Here is a 26,401-nt window from a genome sequence, read left to right as displayed (position 1 = left end):
AGTTTTCACTTACCACAGAACACAGCAGCCCTCATCCCATGGTGCTCTAACAGGGGAAGAACAGTACAATGTTAGCATCCAACACAGGAATAATATTAAATTTATTACAGTAGAAACAAACAGATAATGCATTTGCTCAGGTACAAAATACTGACAGCATTCTGCTGCCTCAGTCAGTGCTTACTAAGTACCCACATTTAAAAACATCCTAAAACTGATGACACCACATGGATTTACAGAGGTCACAGCAATTTCTTGACACTACTGTAAGAGAGCCCAGCTACTCTTTACATTTTGCTGCACAATACAGAGAGAGATGGGGCAGGATATAATTGGAACATCTGATATTTGAAATTCTCCTGCACCAGGAACTTAAAAAGGAGCAACTTAGACACATGGGGAAATATGAAAAATGCATTAGAGTTACTTGTGGTAAATGTTTTCATTCAAAGTGCCAACAGAAAGGCAGCTGATGACTGACTGGAGTGCCCATCACTGTCGAAGGCACGATGGATTAGTTGTCAGCTCTACTCCTGAGATGTTTTTTGCCTTTTTTGTTTTAAAAAACTGCTGTAATATAGAAACATTTTCAGTGCACTGGATTAACTCCCACTGGAAGCCAGGTGCCTCACAAAGACTCTGAAAAGAAGAAATGCAGCTACAAACCTGCTGGACTGGCCTTTATACTGTTGGTTCCCCCCCCATCTGTATGTACACATTTACTGAATTTATAGAGGAAGTCAGTGTGCACATGAGTTTCTCTTCTTTCTCATCACCCTTACTCTGTTGGAGTGAGAAAGGTGGTCCACGCTAACCAAAAACCGTTTACACAAAGTTGTATTTAAAATAAGCTATAAAAGGTTTTATAAAATGAAACCTTTTTTCCTCTGTTTGATTCCACATTCCCACCCCCAAGTATAATTATGCAGATTTATCTCACATATTTGAGGGATGCCTTTCTTAAAAGGATGTAATTTATCCCATAGTCAGAAATATTTCCTGCACCTACTGGCAAGTTTGCAAGCACATTCGAGTTGCAGCTAATTTATTTCTGGGGCAGTATATAGGTCACAAAACATACAGTGTGAAAGAAATACTGGCACTGAGCATATTTTGAAGCAAATTAGGGCATTTTTCCCTACCCCCTCTTATACCAGACTCCCTGATGGAAGTCCACAAATAATTTCTTCTCTAAGAAGACAATAAAAACTCATCCTAAATACAGTCTTGAGAACCATATATACACATTTTGTATATCTGAAAATGCTGGCAAAAGTCCACAGAGGCAGAAGATAGAAAGCACGAAAGCTAAGTCTAACATCAGGTTCTCTAGTGAACCTGACAACCTAGAAACAAAACAACATAAGGCTTCTTTCTTCTGAAGGAACCTCCCCACTCTGTGGTTTTCCAGTGGCATGTGGAAGAGGCCAGCTGTTGATTGAGAGGTTTCTTTCTGGCTTCATGCTGCAGGAGGTGAGCTGTTATGCAGCAGAGAGACAGGCCTGACGGATGCTTTGTGCCCAGGTGTTCAAGAGAGCTGTGACTGAATGCTTGTCTGGAAGTTGCAATAGTTTGGAAGTCATGTATCGATACACTGACTGCAAAAAGGGATTGGCTGCTGGAGAAAAATGAGATAACAGATAAAGGAAGTTGTCATAAAAATCATATGGAAAACACTAAAATAAAAGAGCAACATTAGGTGTTCACATTTCCCCACTACTGCCACATGCACATGCCCAACAAATGTCATACCATACTGTCTGGGGTTCTTTATCCACAGAGGGCTCTGATCTGGATAGTCTGCAGGAACACTGAGCTGGAGTGGTGGGACATTTGGAAGATTCTTGTCATCTAAAAGGCAAACACACTTCCATCAGAGCAGAGCATTTCTTGCCAGACAGGAGACTTTTAGTGCATAATTGAGCTTGATTTCTAGCCTGTGAACCTCAAGGAGGAACCAGACTGCACATCTCCCCCCTTCTTCTTACCTAGCTTGCATATGAGATGAACTGTGCCATTATTACTGCAGTGTGAAGGGTCCAGGTTCACCAGGAACTTAGGATTTAACCTTGCAACCTCTCCCTGTAGGACATTTGGGATGGTCTGTCTTTCATCCTCTTCATATTTCCTTTTCCGAGGGGAAGCAACAGGAGCCCTGCGTACAACACAGCCCGCAAAAGGCCTTGTTAAATATTTCACACGTGAAAAAAGAAAAGGTAAAAAGGTACAGGTCACCCCCATCCACAAACCCATCTGTTGTTTAGTGGTCTCTGCAGAGGCGTTGTGCTCAGGGGAGGAGCTCTGGGCAGGCAGCAGCCCGTGGTACGTACGTGATGGGCTGCCCGTGGATCGCCGTCATCGCCGGCATGAACGTGCGGTACAGGGAGTGGTTGAAGACCGGGGAGCGGATGTTGGCCAGAACTGCATCCAGGAGGGGCTGGCACAAGTACTGCTGCTTGGTGGGGGGCACTGGGGGAGGTGGTGGAGTAGGCTGAAACACAACAGAAGCCCCTCCTCCTTTAATTGTCACCAGAAATAGAAATATCTACTGTTGAGTCTGAAAAATTTTATAGCAGTAAACTTCCAAGGCGTGAAATGCAAATGACTCTCAAAATTGTACATAGTAACATTAAAGGAGGAATAAAGCAAAAAAAAAAAAAAAAAAAAGAAAACAAACCATACTCAATTTGGTTTAGGAAGGCTGTCGTGAAATTAGCCACAGTCCAAAGAAGGAATTGAATTCAAGTCTTGGCACAGAGCACAAGAAATTGAAATTCAGTTAAAAGACACACACAGGTGACTTACATGAAGTAAATGCTTGCCCGTTTTTTCCTGTTCTCTTCTTTTGTCCAATTACTTGAAGTTTTAACAGCATGAGTTATAAAAACTGTAAAAATGATCCCGCCAAGCCTTAAAACCTTTTGGAATGAGTTGCTTATTTCTGCTGGCCCAAAGCATTACATACCACAGCCATATCATTTTTCAGCTTCTCCAGAGCAATTTCACATTTCTGCAGCGTCTTCAGGGGGCACCTGAGGAAGAGGAGAAATTTCACCCACATCACCCACCAAGCAGGCACCTCAGCTGAAGTGTTTCTGCTGTCTGAGCCGCAGGGACAGCCTCAGTGGCAACAGGGCTGGCCGCTAACAGCAGATTTCTGGAATAGCTGGGAAAACTGACAGGAAATTTTACCGTTTGGAGGGGTCAGTCAGGATATCCAAGAGACTCTTCATTTTACTCAGGTCCTTCTTCCTATCTGAAACAGTATCAGAAACACAAACACTGGCTACAAGAAAAGCTTCCATTCTTGCAGACAAAAATACAGCACACTGTCAAAAATGAAAACATGAGCCAATACTAAAGGAAGTAGTAAAGATTAAAAATCTTTCATCTAATCCTAAGTATATCCAAAGCATGAACTCTACATGTTTCAAAACCATCAGAAAAAAAAAAAAAAAAAAAGCCTGATGAGAATTTAAGGATAAGGGTTTTGCCCATTCCTCACACTAAAGTCTTTAGTTAGAAGCAAGAAAGAATAGCTCTGACATTTTTAATCCCTGGAAGAGAAATCATTACAAAAGACAAAGTACTGCTTTTTTCAGCAGATAAGGGAGCTGACAGATAAATGCATGGAATACAGGAAGCCTCACCTTCATTTTTATCTATTTTATTGATCATCCTCCGGAGTGGCTCGATGTATTTTGATAGTTGCTTGAGTTTTTCCAGATACTGTTGCTCCTCTGACTGACCAGAACTGGCTGGACTCATGACAGAATTTGGATTTCCTGGCAAAAAGGAAGACTGCATGTCACAGGTTGATAAAAGATACTGCAGAACATTATTCTCACATTTCAGAACCTTGATCTGAAAAGTGGCACTCTCAGTGTAGCTTGTGTCAAATATCCAAATCCATAACTGGATACCCTCCATAGTTTGAGTGTTTGCCCAGTCTCTATTTTCTGTATGGAAATAACATGTTCTATGGGCAGAAGAGTAATTCCCACTTAACACATTTTTTTCTGAAAAGTTCCCAAGTTCCACATACCCATTTTCTAGGTCTTTATTTTGCCTTCACTCTGATACTTTAAGCATTAAATAAACACAAAAAATTCACAGCAGTTTTTGCTAAGTGGATCCTTTTCTGTCTGTAAAGCACACAAAAATGGTATGAGAAGGAGGCAGTATGTGACCTCCATTGACAGTATCACAAACTGCTTATTCTGTCTGGGAGGGAAGTGCCAAGTGCCAGAGTACACCCATTAGACAGTTCAGTGATGAGAAAAGAGGTTTCGGTGGATTTTGATTTGGGAATCCAAGCAGTTGTGTTATTTGGTGTATGTGACATGTTCACTACCTGCTGCGTAGAGCTCTTGCAAGTTTAAACTGTGCCAAAAATAACAGGTTTCCCAGGAATTATTACAGTTACCAAAACACAATCCATGGTGTGCAGTACAGCTCTGAGTTTATTTACCTGGAGTGTTTAAAGGACCTGGGGATGGGACACTGAAGTTCTGAGGTGTTCGTGCAGCTGCTGGGCTCTGTGATGGCTGTGGAGATGGACTGGGGAGAAAGCTGCTGGGTGATGGGGCAGGGCCAGAGCTGAAAAATAAGCATAAAATTAAACCTGCCAGAATCTGACAAGGAAGGATCATCAGCCTGTAAGCAGGTATGATTTTAGTAAGCATCATTATGGCTGTCTGTAGTTCTGTCCTGGTGAGATTTCATACACAGATTCTTTATGTAAAATGTGAGTTTTTAGAGTGAATTCAACACAGTCTCACCTGTGCTCCCAGTGGAGCTGGTATTAAAATTCATTCACTTCAATGGAAACAGAGTAAGGTTATGGAATGTTTCTGAGAACCTCACACTTAGGGCATTGACAGAAGTGCTCAGAAGCTGCAGTGGGGCTCACCTGACATTTGAGTTTGGCTGGGAAGTTGGCTGGCCTGGCTGAGGGGATGGCTGGGGCTGTGGGGGTGGAGGCATGGACTGGGGTGTCTGAGCCTGCTGGACAGGAGATGGGGATGACATCATGGTGATGTTGTTCTGGCTGACCTGGAATGTGGGAAAAGATACCATCAACAACAACAAAAGGGAGCAGAGCACGGGAACCTAACTAAAAGGCTTTACCTGTTGAGAGAAATGTATCCTCAGGCCTACAAGAAATGAAAGCATTAGTTTCCTTTCTCCCCCATAAGGACACTCCCACCTGTATCACTCTTGAAGCTCTCAGGGCAGTAAAACTTATCAACTTCAGCAGAAACCATTAAAACTGCACAGAGCTTGAATTAATTGTATAATTATTTTTCACTGCCCAAACCATCATGTTGCAATTACAATGTCGGAAGTGCCATGTGAAAAACCTGTACTTTATTAGAACTAAAGAAGAGCAGGAAGAAAAGACATTTCCCACTTGATAATTAAGAGTCGGAACCCCCTCCTTATTTAGACATTTTAATTACAGTCTTCAAAAGGTCTGTCAGACTCAGCTGCAGCTTCTCAACTAGTTTTCTTTAGGAAGAAGTAAGAAAAAAATTAGGTAAGCCAAATCACCAACATCTTGTTTAAATATTGAGTTCTGAAAATCTGGGTGGAGATAGAAACTCCAAACTAAACAGCTGGGAGGAAAAAAAAAAAATTAAGTAGCTTCCTGACCCTGGGAGAATGATGAGGTGTGCCTAAAGGACAAAAAGGCAAGTAAGAGCATTTCCAGAAGAGCACCAAACAACTAAACTTATTCTGTACACTCTACAGTGCCAGAGCCAGATGAACACCAAAATTTCAGCAACTTCTCATATTGTTCTCATACACTTTTTTCCTCTTAATCCCTTAAAACCAAACAAGAAAACCTGTGGAATGGCAGAGGCATGGGATAGTAATGCATATATTGAATGATCACATTTGTTTAAGGCACATGCACAGAGTTCTTATGACTTGAGGCTGTAAATAAGTACATACAAAGATAAATGGAATTAGCCTGCAGAGGCAATAGATTGTGGCTCTTTAACCCATGTGTCCATTCTGTAAGTCTCTGGTTAGCCTCTTTGAATTAACAACTCTTTCCCTCAGTCTAAACCATTTTTAAGCAAAGGTTCCAGAAATCCACAGTCCCAGGCACATCACAGGCACTGCAGATTGGTGCTGCCCTTCACTCTCTTGTTAAATATCCATCTAAATAACCCAACTGTATGCAGAGAACATGATATCTAGCACACTGAAAGGTATTGCATTTCTACCTTTGCATGGACACACTGACTACAACAGGAAATGCTCTGCTTGGTACATCCCACATCCCACAGCTGTGCAAAAGGTCACATTCCCCCCAAAAAGGCACAAACAATCCCCCAGCTCAGTGCAAAACTATTTATCTTGAAGATACTAGTTTATCACCCATTACAGAATAGTTCAAAACCAAATGCAGCCTGACGTACTATGATTTTTTTTTCAATCTTCAATAACCCCAGCACCTTTGCAACCTCTCACACAAAGTTAATACCTGGAACAACTGAGGCTGAAATTATACAATATCTTCCTTTTCTCCATAATCAACAACTACTGGGCTTCTATTTTCCAAAGGAGGTGGATTCTTTAACAGCATGTCTCTCCTCAACAGTTGGAAAAGCATTTCTGAGATTGAAAAGCAGTTTGCCTCCTGCAGACACTGTGTTTGGAAGGAAGTTAGGATGGACACTGCAAAGAGCATTCCCTGATCCTTCACAGGTCTATTTAATGTGCTATTAGACAGCAAGTGATTTAGAACTTACTCATGTGGACACTGCACACATTTTTCATCAAGTCAGACTAACACCACTTGGAGTGGTTTATCACTTCCTGAAAATCAAGCCCCTGTTAAGTGTCTCAAGTTGGTTACAAAAAAGGACTTCTGAATACTTAAATCCTTGTGTTTTGGGAAGGAAGGAGAAAGATTTCATTAGGTTTTCTGCCAGATTTAAGTTTCTGTGTGTAATTCTGCACCAAGGATATGATTTACAATTATTTACAAATGCTGCAGAAAGTGAAGAAAAGGATATGGAGCATTTACTGTGCACATAAGCACTGGATGAACGGATTTTTTTTGCACTACCCCTCCTCATCCAAATACTTGCACAGGCAAACAGATTTCCTCTTCTCCAGGTTTGCTCTCTGCCACCTTCATTTCAGAACAGCAAAGGCCAATGTATAGTAAGCAAAATGATGCCATTTTCAAAAACATGCATTCAGAAGTGTGCAGTTCTGAACTTACTGCCTTGGTTTTTTTTGACTGCAGTTCATTTGCTACATCATTTCAGAACAGGTTTAAAGATTATTTCAGATTTAGGTTTCTACATTGTTTGTAGGATAAAGATTAAGATTGTAACAATTTAATGAAATTTCAACTTCTAGGGAATGCTCTTTGCAGCCGACTCTGAGTAAAAAGAAGGCTTAAAAAAAAAAAAAAAAGAAAAACAAATAAACACATTACAAAAATAGCTATGAACCCAAAAGACAAGACCCCTCTCCTCCAGAGTTTTAACTCCATTGAATTCATTCAGCTCCAGAGTTAAGCCATGGTTACTGATCATTTGCATACCCTGCATCTTCAACAGACACAAGGAAATCCAAGTAGGCATTTTTTCAGTGAGGGATATGAATTTCTGCACATAAAAGCATGTCCATGGACAGCTACTACAGCCCACTGAGCATGATTTGCCCTGTGACTCTTCAGTGACCTCATCATGACACTGTACTCTAATTTTCTGCAGTCTCACCCAAAAGGTACTTAGGCTTGCATAATACAAGTTTGCATTTACATCCTCTAAACCAGAGCTATTGTTAGTGTTCAGAGCACTGTCCTGGAAGATAAACCCAGCTATGAGTTCTACTTTCATTTTGCTGAGTCTCAGGCACCACACAGCACTCAGGAGATAAGGCTGGTAAGGGCTCTCAGCTCTAATTCTCTTGCAAATCAAAACACCAGGTGATTGTGGAATAAAACCTCATATCAGTAATTTTTTGTTTTGTTTGAAAAGACTGTAGGAAGCAAAAAATCCAACCAAACAAATAAACTCACTGGAGAATCCAATGAGTATTGTGATAAAAAAGGCCAGACCGTTTTGTCTTATGGGATAAAAATAAATAGCCACAAGGTATTGATATCATATCTGGTCCTTCTGTTGAAAAGCATTCTTCAGTACAACACCAGGATTCTTTTCTAAAGAGAAAATACACCCTGAACTGCCTATCACCACATCTAAATGGATTTTGCTACTACAGTCAAGGAGAAGACATGCTCTTAAATGAGTGATTAATAACCACAAATCTGCTACAGCCCTTCACTCCCACTGTGAACAGCTGCAAGGGCTCTGATGGCCAGGAAGTTATACCCAGCAGGCAGTAGCAGTTTAGCATTTTATAAAATTAAGAGATGTAAAAGACAACACTTCTAATTTCTTATCTACCTAGAACCTGAACAAAGTGCTTTGGCAGATAATACTAGAGACTCATGTTGGTCCAGAGCTGTCAATTATATGGCAGGTCAGACTGCCTCCAAAATCTGCTTCCAGCCACCAGCAAACCATGACTCACTCACTGATCCCAGCACCTGCTTCAGAGCCATTTTCACTACAATCATTGCTCATGAAAAATTTCTCTTCCTCTGCTTTGACAGTTGTTGTTCAGCCTCTCCATCACTTTCACAACCCCTGGCATGCTCCTGACAGCACTTCCTGAAGAGCAGTTCAGTGGTGTCAGAAGTCACAGCTCCTCAGTAACAATGGCAGTGCTCAAAGATCACCCTATGGCACTAAATGCTTGAACTAGAAGCCTTTTGCTATGAGTCAAGTATTAAACAGAAGCAAAACTAATACTTAAATATCCATGGGAAAGTCTCAAATATTGTGGATATTGAAATGGGAGATGATTATCTCAGTCAATATTAACTGCTACAGTGACCAAAGCACAAAGTAAATTGCTCTCTGACTCCACAGCTATGGCTGGGCTTTGTCAGTTAACAGATACACACTGTCCTGGATTGAAATCACCATCCATCTTCAACCAGAAATGACAACAGATGTGTCTGCCTAGGACTGCAGAATCTTTCTGGTCACTGTCACTACCTTTGCAAACTCCTGAGAAGAAATGAAGTGCTCTGACCTCATGCATTTTCCAGCAACAGCTGGATAGGAGCTGCCAGCCTGCCTACACAGGATCTTCTCTGATGCAGGTACTAGTGGAATCCTTCTGGCAATTCCTCCTACACAGCCATGAAAGAAAATACCATGCCAAGAAGCTGCTCAAACTGGAACGAGCCAAGTTTACCAAAGCACAAGAAGCACCTGTACAGAGCATGAACACAGGCCGAGCAAGGTCCTGGACACAACTCAGCCAGGTACACTGCAGTGCTGAGTTGCACCACTCAGAAATGCACCCTCTTGGAGTGTGGACCTTTAATTTGAGTCATGAATCAATTCTGAACACAGCAAAGTTTTAAATGTTAAAATAAAGATCTCTCCCACTTTTAAAATGCTTTATTTGATATCCCAAGAAAACCTACTACTTAAAACGAAAAAGAATCCTTAAAAAACACAACCTAAACACACCAACAGCCTGAGTGAGAGCAGCAAGTTCATTGTTTGATGCAAAAGTGAGCAGTCCCGTTGCTGGAAAGGCAGCAGCAGGCAGTGAAGGTTGCACAGTTGCTGACACAATGCGCCGTGACCCAGTAAATACCTGTGGCATTTGCTGTCCGCCCAAGGGCATGGAGCTCGGTGGTGTAGCAGGCACCGCGCTGGTAGGCGGGAACCGCGGTCTGATTTGCATCCCACCTCGGGCCATGGGTGCGGTGATCATCTTTGAGGACAGAGGGACAACAGACAAAAGTAATCGCAAAACAAGAAATGCAGTGCACTGGCAGGATGAGAAGCACATGCAGCCTCCGGGAACTGGGGAGGGGGAGCATGAAGGGAAGGTTAGTGAGCTTTTCTCTAAAGGTTAACCTAACCTGCTGGCTTGGAAATCCAACTTTATCCTTTTTATACTCCTCCTATCCATTTTCAGAGAGCACCTCATGAACTCCTGGTATCCTGACAGAGCCCATATACAGTCTCAGATCTGTGGGTCAAGGGTTGACTATCCTGTCATTTCCATCAAGGGCCTTTCCTAAATCTTTCCTGACATCTTGAAATTCTTGGAAATAAGTACTCAGAGATTGCTGTCAGGAGCTCTCCATCTAAGCAGCTCTATAATGCCACAGGTTTCTGGTGTGCCTTCTGCCACTGTGGGCTCCAAGGGCTTAGCAGTTCTGGCCATGCCACCTGGTACAGGACACTCTGGCAGACAGCTCAACAGCAGCTGTCAGTGCACTGCTCCACAGTGAGCAGATTTCACACCAGCCCAACCTATGCACAACTATAAGGACTTCCAGGTTTGAAAAATCTATTTCCCTTTTATAACCCACACACTAAGTCAAGTATACTTTTTAAATTACCATCATTTGGACAAATACCTATTCCTCTACTACTATATTTTTCTGAGTCCATGATCTTCCTCAAGTTTTTTGATTCTCCAACTATATAGAGTGAGCACACCCTAAAGTACAATCATTCAGGGTAAATGATAAAGGTCAGCATTAGAATCAAATTTTGTTTTTAAAATAGTATTAGGACTGTGCTGCTCTGCAGTGTCTAAAAAGACCTTTCAAAACCATCAGCCTGCATGAGCCACAAATATTTAATTTTTTATATCTGTATAGCCCTCTGCTATAAAATTTTATATTACCTCACATACAGAGAATTTACAACAAATACAGCATACATTTGAGGTAGTATTCAGGTAGCTTTGGTAGATTTACTTAGTCTTTTACTTTACAGTAACAGAGCTTCTGTTTGGGACTTCAAAGATCTACAGTAAAGTTCTCTGGGCTACCTTTTTTTCCTGGCTTACATGTTATCAAGGAACCTACACAATCCTAACTACCCTAAGAGATTATGCAGTCTCCTTCCTGTAAATGGTTTGGGGCATTCCTGCTGGGTGTTTATGTAAATGGACTGAAGCAGCCAGCAACACATCTCTAGAAAGTCAAAGAATGCATGTGCTTACAATTGTTAAAAATAAATAAAATTAAATACAACATAGCAAGACTGAAAAAGGAAAGCAATAACTGATAAAGAAAATAGTGTCAAATTCAGCACAGCTGTTAGTTCACAACATCAGAGCAATGCAGTCCCATTCCATCCAGGCAAAGAGGGATGGTCAGAGACAGGATTTCAAAAGGGGAACAAAGGGGAGTGCCTCAGACATCACACACACATGCACACGTGCACACACAGCATGCAGCAGCTGCCAGAGCAAACACAACAACCCAGCACTGCCACGGAGCACAGGTGGATGCTACGGAGTGCAGTGAAGAGCTACAGTATCAACATGAGAGCTGGTGAAGCAACATAACCCTAACAAAACCAAAAAAAAGGGGGAAGTTGCTGGGGTGGGAGGGGAATATCCTTTCAGGTACAATCACCCCATCTTAGACCCTCGGGAATGCACACAGATCTCTGGAGCTGTGGAATCCCAGGCATGTTATGGTGATCCACATGTCTCATCTTGGCCATGTTTCTGAAGCCACACCACCAAAATGTGAAGATTTAGATTACTTCCACTGAGGCAAAGGAAATTAGAAGAATATCCACAGGTTAAGTGTCTGGCAAACCACTGAACACCAGCATGACAAACTCAATTCAAAGGCTTTCAGCCGTTTATAGTATTGTGGTTGGTCAAACAAGTGCTCAAGCTTACAATTTTGGGTTCTTGTATTCTTTTAAGTGTGTGCTTTGTAAAGGAAATTTACCCATGACATCAATTCCACTCTCTTAACAAAAGCAATCCCCCCATTCTGCAGCTCATTTATATTTACAAAACCCGTGATCCTTTGATAAAGGAATCAGGAAAGGGGGCTCCAAAGCAGTATGTCCATAAAGGAATTACTCTTTTCATAAAATAAGACAGCCAGAAATATTTAAGTACTTTTGAGAAAGATTTTAACTGAACACATATCTTCCTCCACAAGTGAAATTGATTCTTATGAGGTAAAATTCCAGACCCTGTAAATTGAGATAAATCAGAGAGCAAGAAAATCTCCCTCCAAAGTAAACTATAAAGCCCATCATATGATAAAAATGAAGTGGAATAGAACAAATAGAATCCAGAACCTGTAAATTTCTTTTATCTAACATCCAAACATTGAGCATTCCATAAATACACAGCTTCTGGTGCACACATGTACATACAGTGCCACTGCACTAAAGGCAGCTCTAATTTTCAATCAGCATCAGCCACTCTGCATTCTGAGCACCTGAAGGAACTGCACCAGAACAGGGACTTAATTTACTCATATTTAACTGCAGTTGATTACAGATCTTTTTTCCTTGGTGCTGCAAGCATTTTGTGTAGGTCTCTGGCTGCTGGGACACTACTGCTGTGAGCTTCCCTGTGAGTTACATGCCCACAAGGACTGGAGCAGGGTAACATTGATCTGTGTGGTGTCTTTATAACTTCAGAGAAGAACTTCTCACATGTTTAAACCTGGGACTGCTTTTCCTTTTGTGTAGGAAGGATTTACAGAAACTTTATGGAAAAGGAAAAATGCAGACATAGCAAGCAAAGTTCCCAGTTTGAAAGCCCTTAAAGACTAAGTTTAAATGTAACAAGCAAAGATTAGGATATGGTTTGTTTATAAAAAAAAGCTCACCTGAACCAAATAAAGAAATCAAGGCAGATTTATTAAAAATGCTGGTGCTACTGAAAAATGTACTAAATAGAAAGCAAAAATCTAGTCTTAAAAGAGACTTCTTATAAAGTAAAGAAAATCCTTACACACTCTCAACACTGAAGCTGCATTGTAATAATATATACAGCAAATATTTAGACAAGTACAAGAAACCCACTTAGTTATTGGACTTCATAGTGGTAGGTGAATTTTGGTAGACTCATCTTGCACTGGCATGAACATCAGTGGAATAAAGCCCATGTGTGGAATATTCCAACTCCACATGTGCTAGATAAAGAGCAATCCCCACACAGGACTGGATAAAGCTGCAATACAAAACTGGCTGTCAACCATGGTATCACCCAGAGCTTTTCAAATGCACTGTGCTGTTAAGCCACTGGCACATGAAGTCACTAAAGGGGCAAGAATTAAGTTGACTCTACATAAACACAGTCCATCTGCTTCAGAGTTGACTAAAGTTAGTAACAAGGGAAAAAGTCTCCTTCCAGTCAGCCTAAGTCCCTGCAGCTCCCACCTGGAAATTATTTAAGAAACAAACAAGTTTTAATTCACATTTCAACTGTAGAAAGAGAATTCTGCATTGCTGCCAGCACTGTCCCAACTGTACTTACCACTGCCCAGCTTTTACATCCTGTGTTACACTGACACAGCCAAAGGAGCAATTCAGAAACAGAACTTGGCCACACCAACAAGGATGTGGCCAGCTGAGAGTTACCGTGGTACAAGACACTATCCCTGATACAAGTCTGGGAGATGCACATAGGAGAAGCAATTGCTATCACAGTCTACTGAATCTATAAAATTACTTGCACACTGAATGGAAAATGGTGCTTGAAAAACATGGAATGTCTGGGTATACAAAAATAATTCTGCCATTAGTCCTAGTCAGCCTCATTTCATCTGTCTGCCTCTCTATTAATCTACAGAGTGGTGATATTTGTACTTACCCATGTCTGCAAAATGCCTCTATATGAAACATTACACAGGTAAGCCACAAAAGACTTCCATATTTTTGTGGAAAATGGGATAAGAGGTTCAGCTCAAGTCATTCCCCATTTTTTCCCCATGTCTCCTTCATACCAGACACACATCAAGAAACAACCACTGGGGCTACAGGTGTATATTGCAGGATAAAAAAACCATGTTAGACAACAAGCTTTCACCCAGCACTTTTCTTTTTTTAATGTAACTCTGCACTTGTGACACACACCATTTGTTCTTCACAATTCACATCCAGAACAAGAGCATCTAGATCTACTGCCCATTTCACTCAGAAGAAGAATGAAAGATGAAAGGACTGAAAGGGGAGTGCAGAGAGATTTCATCATCTATACTATTTTTTTTATAGTCAATACATGAAGATGGAAGGTAAATCACATGTGATTAAAGATAGCAGGCAAAGATTCACAGTACAGAAATCAGTTTACACAACAAAGCAGTCACCTAGGAGAGTTTAATGAAAGAAGAGGTGATACACTCCAGGTACCAACAGTCAGACTTGTAGTGTGCCCACAGGAGACCATCTTATTCATGTGCATTCCTGTGTCAGTACAGGCAACACTCGTACCTACTTGGGACAGAGAGCATGCACAGAGAGGTGGGCAATGAAATCCTGCCTCTGACTCCAGGCAAAGGAGAAACAGCAGAGAAGACCATATCCCCTTTATGCAGGGGATGACCAATGTCAGACCCTCACCAGGAACCACCAGAAACCCAACTCCATGCTCATCTCTAGCATGCACTTGCCACAGGCCTGTGACCTGTGCCACTGGCCCCTGGGCCCTTACCTGCCCTGAAGCTCCCATCTGAGCAGCTTGGGCCTGAGCTGCTTGCACTGCTGCTGCTGCTGCCTGCTGCTGCTGCTGCTGCACCAGCTGAGCTCTTACCTAGAGCAGGAGAACAAAACCCAAAGTAAACACTCATACCTGAGTAGGGTATGACACTCCTGTTTCAACTGCACTGACGATGCTCAATAAGAGGAGTATGGAGACAAGACCAGCCTCACCAACTAAAATTGGGTTTTTTTGTGTGAAAACAAGTTCTCATGTTTAAAACATTTAAAATAGTTTTCCCACAGATTGGCCACCCAATTCAACAACTTCTTGCACTTCTTACCCCTACTATCAAGTCTTATATATAAAAATAATAGCACTTTAATTTTTGGCAAGCCAAAAATTTCAGCATTTCAAATGATTAGAAATTCATTACATCTGTCAGCGTGACAATCATGACATTTAACTATTCCTAGCTGAGCTGGTAGGACCACAAAGTGGAAGTATAAACTCATCCATTTCTGAAGTGTGGCTGACACTCCTCCCCAGTAAGGCCCAAAGAAAAACAGGTCTGAGCTTTGGCTCAACAGTAACCTATGCAGCCAAGATAAAAATTACTCTAACTCTTCAAAAAGCTGCACCATTAAGAGGATGACCCAGCAAGAGATTCAACAGAGTAAAACCATTGTCTTGCCCACCTTCTCTTCAAGGCAGGATTAAACTGTGACCAAAACCTCCCAACATGGCAGCAGAAGCACAGCCAGCATGGCAGAGAGCTAACCCTGGCTGCAGTCTAGAACACTTCAAGGCATTTGCTCATGTTCTAGAAAAGCAAATTGCATGAAGGTAATTTTTCTTTAACCAGAGTATGTTTCTTTTCTTCTTTTCACTTATCCATTCAAGAATGAGACAAGAGATAATTTTTTAAATATCAGCTGCATCAATAGTTTCCACAGATTTCCAAAACTCTTAAGAAAAAACTGCTCTCTACTGGCAGGCCCAGATATAAACCTTTAAACACCCTGTACTTGCTAACTGCAGAGCTCTTAAAAGTTATGGTTTTCCTACTTGATTATTAGCAAAAGTCAGATATGTTTTATTTCTCTAGATGGACATAACAAATCAACAACCAGCTGATCACTGGCCCATACCTGCATAGCTTTTAACTGCTGTGGTGTGAGAGTGACAGGCATAACCTGACTGGGAATTTGTCCTGAGATTGCCTGAGGCTGAGATACCATGGGCTGGGGCTGAGGCTGGGACTGTGGTGGAAGTTGAGACTGCTGTGCCTGAGCAACCTGTTGTTGTTGTTGCTGCTGCTGCTGTTGCTGCTGTTGTTGCTGCTGAATCTGTTGCATCTGCTGTTGCATGACTTGCTGAGGTGGTTGCTGCTGTATCTGTTGTTGTGGTATCTGCTGCTGCTGTTGCTGCTGCTGCTGTTGCTGCTGTGCCTGCATGACCTGTGCTGCCTGCAGCTGCTGCATTTGAGCAATCCGCTGCAGTTGCTGCTGCTGCTGTTGCTGCTGCATCTGAAAAGCAGGAAAAGCCAGGATGTTAAAGCTTCCAGCAATGCAACACCAGAGTTACTTTTATAGCATAAACCAAAAGTAAACAGAATCCTAATACCTCAGATTGGTGTTTTAAGCCCAAAGGGAAAGCCTAACCTTTTTATCCACTCATCCCTCGTATATCTCAACCCTAAATGGTTAAATAGCCTGTATTCCGCATTAGAAGCTTTCCCATAACTTTTAAAATCAAAGGTGAAGTCCATCAGCTTCTCCTGTACAAATGGGCTCAGATACAGATTCTGTAATCACCCCTTACCAAAAAATGCACAAGAATATGACAGCTGAAGTTTTCCCCCTTGCTTTAGTACCTAAGGATATTATATATATATATATATGTGTGTGTGTGTGTATATATACATTTTTAAAGTGTCAACACATTAGTCACACAATGACAAAACAGCCACTATTGGTAGAGTAATTCAAGGGTTATTCTTTCCCAATTTCTGTCAGAATGAAAGACTATCCTGACATTTATAAAAAGAAAGAGACAAAGATTTTCATTCCCTATTGCTATGACAGAAGAAAGCAACAAAACATCTGTAAAGCTTTTCCTCTAGCATGTGATATACTGCTGTCAATTAACTTGCCAATCTAACCTGAAGCCCTCCCCTAAAGTGGAAATTTGTTAATAACAGGCAGAGCTGATAGTTCTACACAAGCCAAGCCTCACCTGACAAATAACTGATTGTCATAGGTTGCAATGCAAGATGTAACCAAATATGTGTATTCTATTACCATCTGTTAAAAATAGGTAGGACAGCGCTCTTTAACTCCTCCTCCCTCCCGGAGATCTCTCCTGTTCGTGGCCACTGAGTGTCCCTGCATGGCTGAGAAATTTCCATCATCCATGGGGAGATGCTGTGCCCAGGAGGGGAGCCAAGAATTCCTACCTGGATCCAATCTGACCTGGGAACAGCACAGCAGCCTTTGCCCCCTGCATTCCCAGAGGAGCAGCTTTCTGCCCCACTGCATTCCCAGAGGAGCAGCTTTCTTCCCACTGCATTCCCAGAGGAGCAGCTTTCTTCCCCACTGCATTCCCAGAGGAGCAGCTTTCTTCCCACTGCATTCCCAGAGGAGCCCAGGCCCATCTCCCCCAGCCCTGGAGCTCCAGAGGAAAACTCCCCCTTGTGCAGGATCCTGCTCCAGCAGAAGCACAGCTGGCACTGCAGGAGGGCTGAGCCACCCTGGGATGGGACTGCTGCCACCTCCCTGACCCACAGTGGGTCAGCTCCTGTTCTGACTCTGGCAGTGGTTTTATACAACTGCATTTTATTTTAATTTTCCCATTAAATTGTAGTTCTGACTTGGGATCTCCCACTGGTTTCCTTTCAAGCCAGCACACTGATCACATTTGCCATCGTAGCTGTATGTCATCACCTGCTGTTGGTTTTGCTGCTGCTGCATCTGCAGTTTCAGCATGTGCTGCTGCTGCTGCTGGACAGCCTGCAACTGCTGCTGTTGCTGCTGCTGCTGCTGCGCCACCGCAGCGGCCGCCGCCTGCTGCTGCTGCACCTGGAACTGCTGCTGCATGGCTGACTGCTGGGCCTGGAACTGCTGCTGCTGCTGCAGGGCCACCTGCTGCTGCTGGAACTGCTGCTGCTGCTGCTGTTGCTGCTGAGCTATCTGCTGAAGCTGAAGCTGGGCTGAAGACGAGATAGACTGTACTTAAAACATGATACCCAAATAACATGAGATTAATTCATGTCCTTCCTTAGCAGGATATACTTTTGCTTCTCTAAATGAATAGGGCACATTAACAGCAGAATTAATTACAATTTGTACTACCAACTTGTAATTCACTCCTCCTCCATTGAGAGTAAGTAAAGAAAGTGAAAATGTGCAGGAAGAAATGTGCACTGAGGTCACCAGCAGGAAGCACTGTACCATGGTAAACATAGGTGAGCTGTACAAAAACAATGTTCTGAAGCTGACATGATGAAAGGAGAATTTGCTCATACAACAGCTACACTGTGTTGGCCATACTAAGGGAGACATTTATCCAATTAGGTAGCAGTACTTGAAATCAGTTCTTTCCCCAGTTCACTTGGCTGATTTAGCCAGAAGTGTGACACCTCTTCAGCACCTTTTCCCTGGGCAAAGGCCTTATTACCGAAAAGGTGATCTAACAACTTCAGTGGTTGAAGCAAACCCAACACTTACTCTGCTGAGTAGCTGTAGAGACACCAGGCATCCCATGAGGGGCCATTCCCGAGGTTCCAGGAGGCTGCTGCTGCCCTGGGAGACTCATCTGCTGTGCCATTGGCCCAAGGCCTGTCATGCCACTCATTGGTGCCCCCTGAGCTCGGGAAGCCATGCCCATGCCAGGCGCCCCTGCGGCGGGACCCCCAGTTAGATTCTGCAGGGCGTTCATCGGATCTGCAAAGAAAACAGGCACGGATATGCAGCCAGCCATGCAACTGCTTTTCCAGAATCCCCTGCTCTCCATCATCCACTCTCTGATCTGGCAACTTCAGGCCATGATTAGATCCAATACCCTGACAAGCTCAGATTCACTGCCCTGCCTGTGAGGCTTCTGGCACATCTCTGCCTCTCTGTAAAGAGAGAGAGATGATTTAAAGTGCTCCAGTGTCGTGAAGTTCCACACAGATTTAAATACATCAGAGAAAAGGAACTTATTAGCCATCTCCAATTTTATACACAAGTCAAAACAAGCTGCCAACAAAACTCCATGAGGATATAAAGCTTTTAACCTCAAAAGCCAAGAGCGTCCCACTGTGAATCTTCCTCCTCAAGTCAGAGAAGCAATGCTCAGACCAGAGGATGTACTTTGCTATTCCCCCTCTAACATCACTGTTATTATGCACTGAATTAATTTATGCCTTCCATGACATATCACAATCTGAATCCTGGGCACACAGAAAAGTGAAGTTAGAGAGAAAAAGACAATTCAAAAGGTCAAAACACAACACGGGGTACAGAAGCAATATTAATCAGGTACAGAACACACACCACCTTTCTTAAGAATATTCATAAAATAATTTCCAGCAGGCCAGACTGCATGTTAATCAATCACAGAGTGCACATTTGGCTGTAGGGATAAAACCATAGGACTATACTATGTCCCTAACATCCACTGCAGTGAGAATTAGCACACAGGCAGAAGCCAGGATCAGATCTAAGCTCACCAAATGGCCCCACAAATATTTCTGCCTCTGGTGCAAGTCCTGGGGAGCCACAGCAGCCAACAGACAGGAACCTGGGCTGCTCAGCAGGAGATTATTTTCAATCTCTCGTGCTTTCCTGAACCTTCTTGCTGTGAGCTGACAGAAGTACAAACAGGGGAACAAACAAGTCTGCTGTGCTACACCCAAAGCACTGCCAAGCCTGTCATCCTCACCACTGAACAACTCCAAGACTGTCATGCTTCCCTTCCTGTACCCCAGCACCATTTAATATCCCAGCTGGGGAACACACAGATGCTTTATTCTCAGTGACCACAGCCCTGATGTCTAAGCTGTTCTATTTAGAAAAGGAGAGTACAGGGAAGGAAGAAAACAGCAACAAAAAAGGAACTCTTACCACTGACTGAGGCTTGAGATTTCTTATTGTCTGCAAAGAAAAAAATGATTAATCATCTTTGCTAATATTGTCACATTGGCCTTCTGGATATACTCTCTACAAGAAAGATATTCACATCATAGTTTTAAAAATAAATTTTAAAAAACTACTATCTACTGTAGCTCTAATAAAATACATTAACCTAAGCCAATTTGGTAATCAGAATTCTATATAATAAATGGAAGGAAAGCAAAGATACAGAAAAAATTAGGAAGGAGGAAAAGTAGCAAGTTTAAATAATTTCTCAAATACTTTTCAATTATACATGATGTGTAAAAGAAATAGTATTTATAAATTAGGAATGTACACTACAGGAAGATTTTTTAAGCAATTTTTTAAGAATCGCATGCAGAATCACACACAGAAGCCCTAGAATTTACTTTTTTTTTTCCCCTTTCATGATGATTCAATGAGAAACCACAATTGAGAAGAAAATAAAACCAAAACTAAAAAATTACTTACGAATATCTCGGAAATGGATAATAAGCCTGGCCACAAGAGAAAGATACTCCTCCTAGAGGTGAAAAATGAGTATTTTAGCAAAAGAAATGAAAACAGAATAACCATTACTTTCTGGTTCTTCGGTATTCTTCCTCAACATACTGGATTTTACTCTACAATGTGTGTGGGCTCTTCAGAGCAGTTCACTTCCAAGAACAGCCTGTTTATGAACCAGGAATATTTTCACTAATACGTCATTGGGGTTGATGGTACAAGAACGCCAAGAAACCACAAAATTCACAGGAAAGAACCTCCCTGACAGCCACACTAACAGGACCACAAAATGCAAGCATTATAAACCAACATCATTTTCCACGTCTTATCCACTATAATTCGTTTTTTGTAAGGACAGAACCTGCTTACTCTGCACACTGAATTATTTAAGTCCTTGAATTATGCCACATTTGTACCACAGTAACTCTTCTAAAGCTAAATTCATATTACAAGTAAATTAATAACTTGGAAAATTAACATGACAGAAATGTCAGAAGTGAAAAGACAAATATTCCTTGAAATATTTTCTAAGTGTGCTTTATGATTTGTAGGAAGTTGCAGAGGGCTGAGACAAGCCTTCCTGCCCATGAAACAACCCAGCAGGGAGGATGCCAACAGGGGGTGCAGATTTGTGACATGAGCATTGTAACATTTTCACCAAGACAGGTTCTATTTCAAACATGCTTCATTTGGAGACAGCAACAGTATCCAATTTCTCACAACACAGCTCCAGGGAAGAAGTTTAGGTTTTGATGAGAGTGCAGAATTGTACATTACAGCCAGACTTTCACAGAGACCACAGCTCTTCCCTTGGGGTTACTCTTTTCAGAGCCTTTTTATTGATATCTTTGGTTTTTCTGACACCAAACTGGAATGGTGCTACACTGTAGGTAAAGGAAATTCCATGCAATTCACTACATACAGACATTCAGGTAAGAAAAGTGTGGTTCCATATGTGCAGGAAACACTGCAGCATCAGCAAAGCTGTCTTGCACTAAGGCCAGTTTGATGCATCTGCTGGATACAGAACTCCTCACTTCCCCTCAAGGTAAAAGAAGCAGCACATATAAATCAAAATTTCAAATAAATCTGTATTTTTAAGTGCGCTGGCTTTGCTATTTCTGCAGTTAATTCCAAACTTCTTTTGACACTCAATAACTTCTGGAAGCAAATAGAGATTTACCCTTGTTTTGGCCTTCATAAACACATGGCTCTCCATATCTTTGCTAGATTTGTTATGAGCAACACCAGCTTTCCTCATGGCTTCATCACTGAAAAAAAAAAAGGGGAAAAAGACAAGGCTGGATTTTAATTGAGGGTATTACAAATACTTCCCATAGTTAGAAAGGTCTGTGCTTTTACCCCTCTCTCATTTATAGATTAAAAGGAAACAAAAAAACCAAATATCCACCACAAAACAAAAAAAACCCACCAAACCAAATCACCACCACATATTACTTAAAACTGCCACCCTATAAAGTTTATTCAAATAATGGAGAAAAAAGCCAACTAATTTCTAAAAGGCAACACAAATATTCTTTGCAGGAATTCAAGACCAACTGCTAAACAAGTCATAATTTTACTGCCTGATGTATTATTTTGACAAAATACCAGGACTTAATTGAGAAAAACTAAATGGCAGGATTAATGTAATCCATGTTTGGCAAACAATGAGATTGAAATTCCTAGCATCAGAATTTTCCAAAAGAATTCTCTAAACATAAGGTGGAAGAATAAAACAAAATACAGGTTGCCCAAAGGCACAGAGGCTGAACCAGTGAGTGAGGACAATGAGTGGGAGCATGGATTAGGGACAGAGGAGGTCAGAGGCACAGCCATGGGCAGGGTGGGACGGGACACGAGTGGAAAAGAAAGGGCATTCTCAGGACATCAAAGAGTAGCAATTCAATTCAGCTATGGAACATGCAAAGAAAGCCATCCTAAAACAAGGAGTTCAGCCAGGTGAAGTTCTGTTCCAATCCTCTAGGCATTCTCAGAAACTTCTCTGCCAAACCTGTTCTTTGTTAAAGCAGCTTGGTAGTTACAGACTAAATTCCACAAACAAGTGATCAGGAAATACTTTCATTTTGTAATTAACATATCAGAAAGTTATTTCTTGGTGACTGCCTTGCACCAGCAGCTACCCTACATTGAATGCATGTCAGGGCAGTGAGCCCTGGAAGTTTCAGCCACTCTGAAGAGACACCACAGGTTTATTTCCCTTGAATTTCTACAACGTCCCATGCAGCAGGAATGGTGCTTGCACAAGAAGTAAATGGGTTCAGCTTTCTGAATTAATTCAATGAGTCTCAGAAGAGAAGAGCAGATGCTACAGCCTCAAAATGCAGGAGCTTAGGCTGCCACAACTCACAGCCTTACCTAGAAACTAGCAGCTCACAGCTGAACTGCTGCAGATTTTAACACAGAACACACTGGACCTGCTGGCAGCCTCTCGTGGGAAGCTGTTTGTGGGGTCTGGCAGCCACCAAAACAATGCTGTTTATATATGGAGCTTACCTAAACTGAAGCAGAATCTGAACATAATGCAGAGTAACTATTCCTCCATGGGCAAACAAGCCTTGAAGTGAACTGCTCATAAAGGAGCTCTGCTGTGGAGGAAGAAGCTATATCCAATTCTCCTTTTTTTTTTTCACACTTAGTTTTTGGAAAGGCTGTCTCTAAATCCCCACTACTCTGAATCCTCCTTAACTTTCCAGTCCCAGGACAATGACACTGCCTTTCATGTTGAGAGCACTGAAAACTGAGCAGACAAAAAGAGAAGACAAAGATTGCACAGAGGCAAGTAAAGAAAGTAACACGTAAGTAGCACTTAGGGGATGTGATAGAGACAGTAATCAATATGGTATCAGGAACCTGGAAAAAATACACAGCAAAGAAATTATCTGCTTTTATATGGATAATTTCCTCTTGACATTATAGAACATGAAAGATGCATTATTGTGACTACATCTGCATTACTGAAAATGCCACTCCAAGCTCTCCACATCCTATTTGTTAACATTCCAATAAATGTTTAGACTGGGAAGAAACAAGAACACACAACTTGTTCCTTGTTCACATATTTAACTGCAATCAACATAAAAATAGTTACATTAAAAGACTAGGGCAGTCAGCTAAAAAAGAGTCATGGCTTTAGCACAGAGCACATTCCCTGCAGAACACCCAACTCTACAAAACTTTGGGAACTAGAAATTCAACCTCCATCTGCCTTGTAAGCACTTAGTAAATGTATCATCAGTAAATGTGTGGATGTGCACTAAAAATCTGCCTTTCTGATTTCATGCAGAACACTCAGAGTTGTGGTTTCACAAGAGGCAGATCTCAGCACCAACTCCAGCTTCTGAAATTTCCCCTCCACTCTTAAGAAGCTTCTTTCCAGCCCAAATATGTGCAAATTCTGACTCAGGCTAGCTGGTCTAACAGAAAATTCTTGCAGAACATGTTCTTCAAAAGTGCCCAGCTCCCCGTGTGAATCAGTTGTTGCAGTGAAACACCAGGACAAGGAGATTCAGGGCCAGCACCTCCCAAAGCCAGGGACCATCACACCAGCTGAGCTACATCTCAGCACAATTCCCTTCTCAGGGCAGGAACCAGACACAGCCACAGACTGAGTTTACAGCCCAGATCAGACCTGTCCTTCAGGCAATACCAACATCTAAAAACATGTTAAGGAAAGGCCTTCAGAAGGGAGACTCCCAAGGCACCAGTGTGTACTGGAGCTATGTAAGGGTCAGAATAAAGTGGTGCCCTGCAAGCAAAAGGATTTATCCACACTCCTACATCACTGCTGACTCCTGGAACACCCTGGGAGAAGCCAAAGCTGCTCCTCAGCCTCAGTCATTGGAGCCCAGGCTTCCTCAGTCCTGCTCTATATGGAAGTGCTGCTTGGGCCTGCAGTCCCACAGCACCTCGTACTGGACTCAGGACATCCAAAGCACAATTCTCCCAAATGTCCACATCCAAATCATGCACATGGAGCACTGAGACACTCCTCAGGATACCCACTGCCCACACTGAAATGGTCACTCACACAACATCACCCCTGAAAGACAAAGCCAAAGGCCAGAAAACTTCAATTCTGTGTTGTAATGAAAACCCAAGTATGGAATTGCAACAAGTGGAGACACCTATATCCAGCAGCTCTAAAGAGTTATGTGCTTTCATGCTTTTCATGTTCAAGATGTGTTAACATTTATCTTGACAAGTATCACCTCTTGGCTGCAGGATGAACTGAAAGATACACAAACATTTAAGATTGTATTTCCCTAATTGCTCAGAACAACCTTCCCACAGATTATAAAAACTTGCAGGTGATTCACCAGATATTTAATTACCTCCATCTTCCACCTACTATGTCAGCCTGTAATGACAAAGCTGGGAGCTTCTGGAAAGAAACAGGAACTTGTTGCATAGAGAGCTCCAGATTTTTTAAGCAAGTAAATTGCTTTTATTTCTCATTCAACAAACTCTACTTATGGTTAGCTTCATCTAATTCCAAGTGCCACATGGAGCTAGGCCAGGCTGGTTTTGGACATCTAACACACAGTAATTGCAGAAAAAAGTCTGCTGCAGTCACTGTAACAACTCATCCCAGTCATCCCAGTAACAGTTTTGTTTGCTTTTTAAACAAGGCCATGAATACAAATATCTGATCCACCCTGTAAAACTGGAAGTGACAAAAAAAGATTGTCACTACATTTGTAATAAAAAGCACAGAAATCGTACAGAGACATCTGTGCACTTGTGTAAAAGAAAATAAACAGAGGGCATGTATTAAAAGTTTAGCATTACTGTCTAATTACATCTCTTCATTTGGCAATTAAGCTTAAAGATTTTTTGGTCAGTAGTAGCAATTTTTTAATCCTTTGTTGTACACTTCCATTGAAACATTTTTGAGCATAGTTTGCTGCTTAGAGAAAACACTTTACAGTTTGCAGGGTAAATACAAACTCAAGAGTTTGATTGTGTTAGGTTTGCATGTGCTTACTCACGTTTATTTCCTCAAAGCAACACAGCATTCAAAGGCACTCCTGTTTCCTTGTTTGGCCAAAGCAGTAGAACAGGAGAGGAAGTAAGGGATTAATCTAACAGGATTAATGACTTTACAGAAAGTTTAGAAAGTGACACACGTGTGAGCACCAAGGAAGTCTGTGTGGCTCTGACGGAAAAACACCATCATACTTCTTCAAGGAATACTACAACACTTTAATTCTGGAACAGCACCCTAATTGTAGTAAACCCACAAACACTCACACTACTCATATGTCATAAAAAAGCCAGTCCAGTTTTAGGTACTGATTGTTAAAATCAACAAGGGAATATCAAGCCCTTCAAGTACACGTGAATTAGCACTCCAACATTATATTAGAAAGAATGAACAGTGCTTCACTTCTGTGCTCACCACCTTCCAAAAACAGAAAAAGCCTGCAGAGCTGCAAAGTAATTCAAGGAAATTGAATTGTTTCACACAGGAAAACTGAAAAGGCGACAAGCTGAACTTCACATTAAACCACCAGCATTTTGTTTCATGCTTGCCCACAAAAGTCAGACACAAGCCCATAACAGTGATTTTCATAGGGCTGAATATGCCAAATTTCACAACATCACGGACACTGGCAAAATCACGGCCCTAAACCAGATGGTGTCAAGCAGGGCAGGAAATCGGTGTTGCTGGAGAAAGGAAAAGACCAGGAAGATCGGGAAAATTAAGTCAAAGAGCAGTCCCGGTTACCCAGCACAGGGTCTGGGCAAATCCTGGCAACGAGGGCCCCCCGGGAGAGGAAACAGCGGGAAGCAGGAACCCAGCCAGGCCGGGGAGGGCCGGAAAGGCCCCAGGGGAGCGGACACGGCCCCGCGGGACACGGCCGGGCACGGCCCCGGGGCGGCCCGCGGGCGGCAGGAGCCGAGGCCCGCGCGCGGCCTACCGGCGGCGAGCCCGCGGCCGTCACTCACATCTGGCTGACGAGCTTCTGGCGGAAGCTGGTGCTGCGCCAGTCGGTCTCGGGCCCGGTCACGTCCATGGCGGCCCCCGGGAGCGCGTCCCGCCGCCGCCTCCCGCCGCTGCTCTGGGCCTCCGCCGCGGAGCCGCCGCGCCGCCGCTTCCGGAGCGCGAGGGATCGCGGGAAATGGAGTCCCGGAGCGACCCGCGCCGACACTCGCGGGATCTGCCTGATCGGTGTGAGGCTCGCTGGGAAATGTAGTCCGGC

At 42.4% G+C, this 26,401-nt stretch overlaps 1 protein-coding gene across 2 annotated transcripts; it reads right to left on the bottom strand.

Annotated features, from left to right (window-relative positions):
• Positions 1-71: 71 nt before the first annotated feature.
• MED15 (mediator complex subunit 15) lies at positions 72-26,358 on the bottom strand. 2 transcript variants are annotated; one of them, XM_041719339.2, is made up of 18 exons: positions 26,148-26,358; positions 21,358-21,445; positions 20,142-20,193; positions 19,641-19,670; positions 18,261-18,476; positions 17,478-17,743; positions 15,684-16,061; positions 14,548-14,646; positions 9,709-9,828; positions 4,913-5,055; positions 4,472-4,599; positions 3,651-3,785; positions 3,193-3,256; positions 2,966-3,032; positions 2,331-2,491; positions 1,989-2,155; positions 1,753-1,851; positions 72-1,618 (listed from the first exon to the last, which is right to left on the bottom strand). In XM_041719339.2, the coding sequence occupies exons 1-18, from the start codon at positions 26,213-26,215 to the stop codon at positions 1,482-1,484; spliced, it is 2,418 nt and encodes an 805-aa protein (XP_041575273.1). In that variant the 5' UTR covers positions 26,216-26,358; the 3' UTR covers positions 72-1,481. The 2 variants fall into 2 exon arrangements, with proteins under 2 accessions (XP_041575273.1, XP_072792290.1); XM_072936189.1 differs by lacking the exon at positions 9,709-9,828.
• Between the last annotated feature and the right edge of the window lie 43 nt (positions 26,359-26,401).

Source organism: Taeniopygia guttata, chromosome 15 (assembly GCF_048771995.1).
Source record: "Taeniopygia guttata chromosome 15, bTaeGut7.mat, whole genome shotgun sequence".
Lineage (NCBI taxonomy): Eukaryota > Metazoa > Chordata > Aves > Passeriformes > Estrildidae > Taeniopygia > Taeniopygia guttata.
Note: the sequence above shows the minus strand (reverse complement) of the source record. Positions and strands in the feature narration are given on the sequence as shown.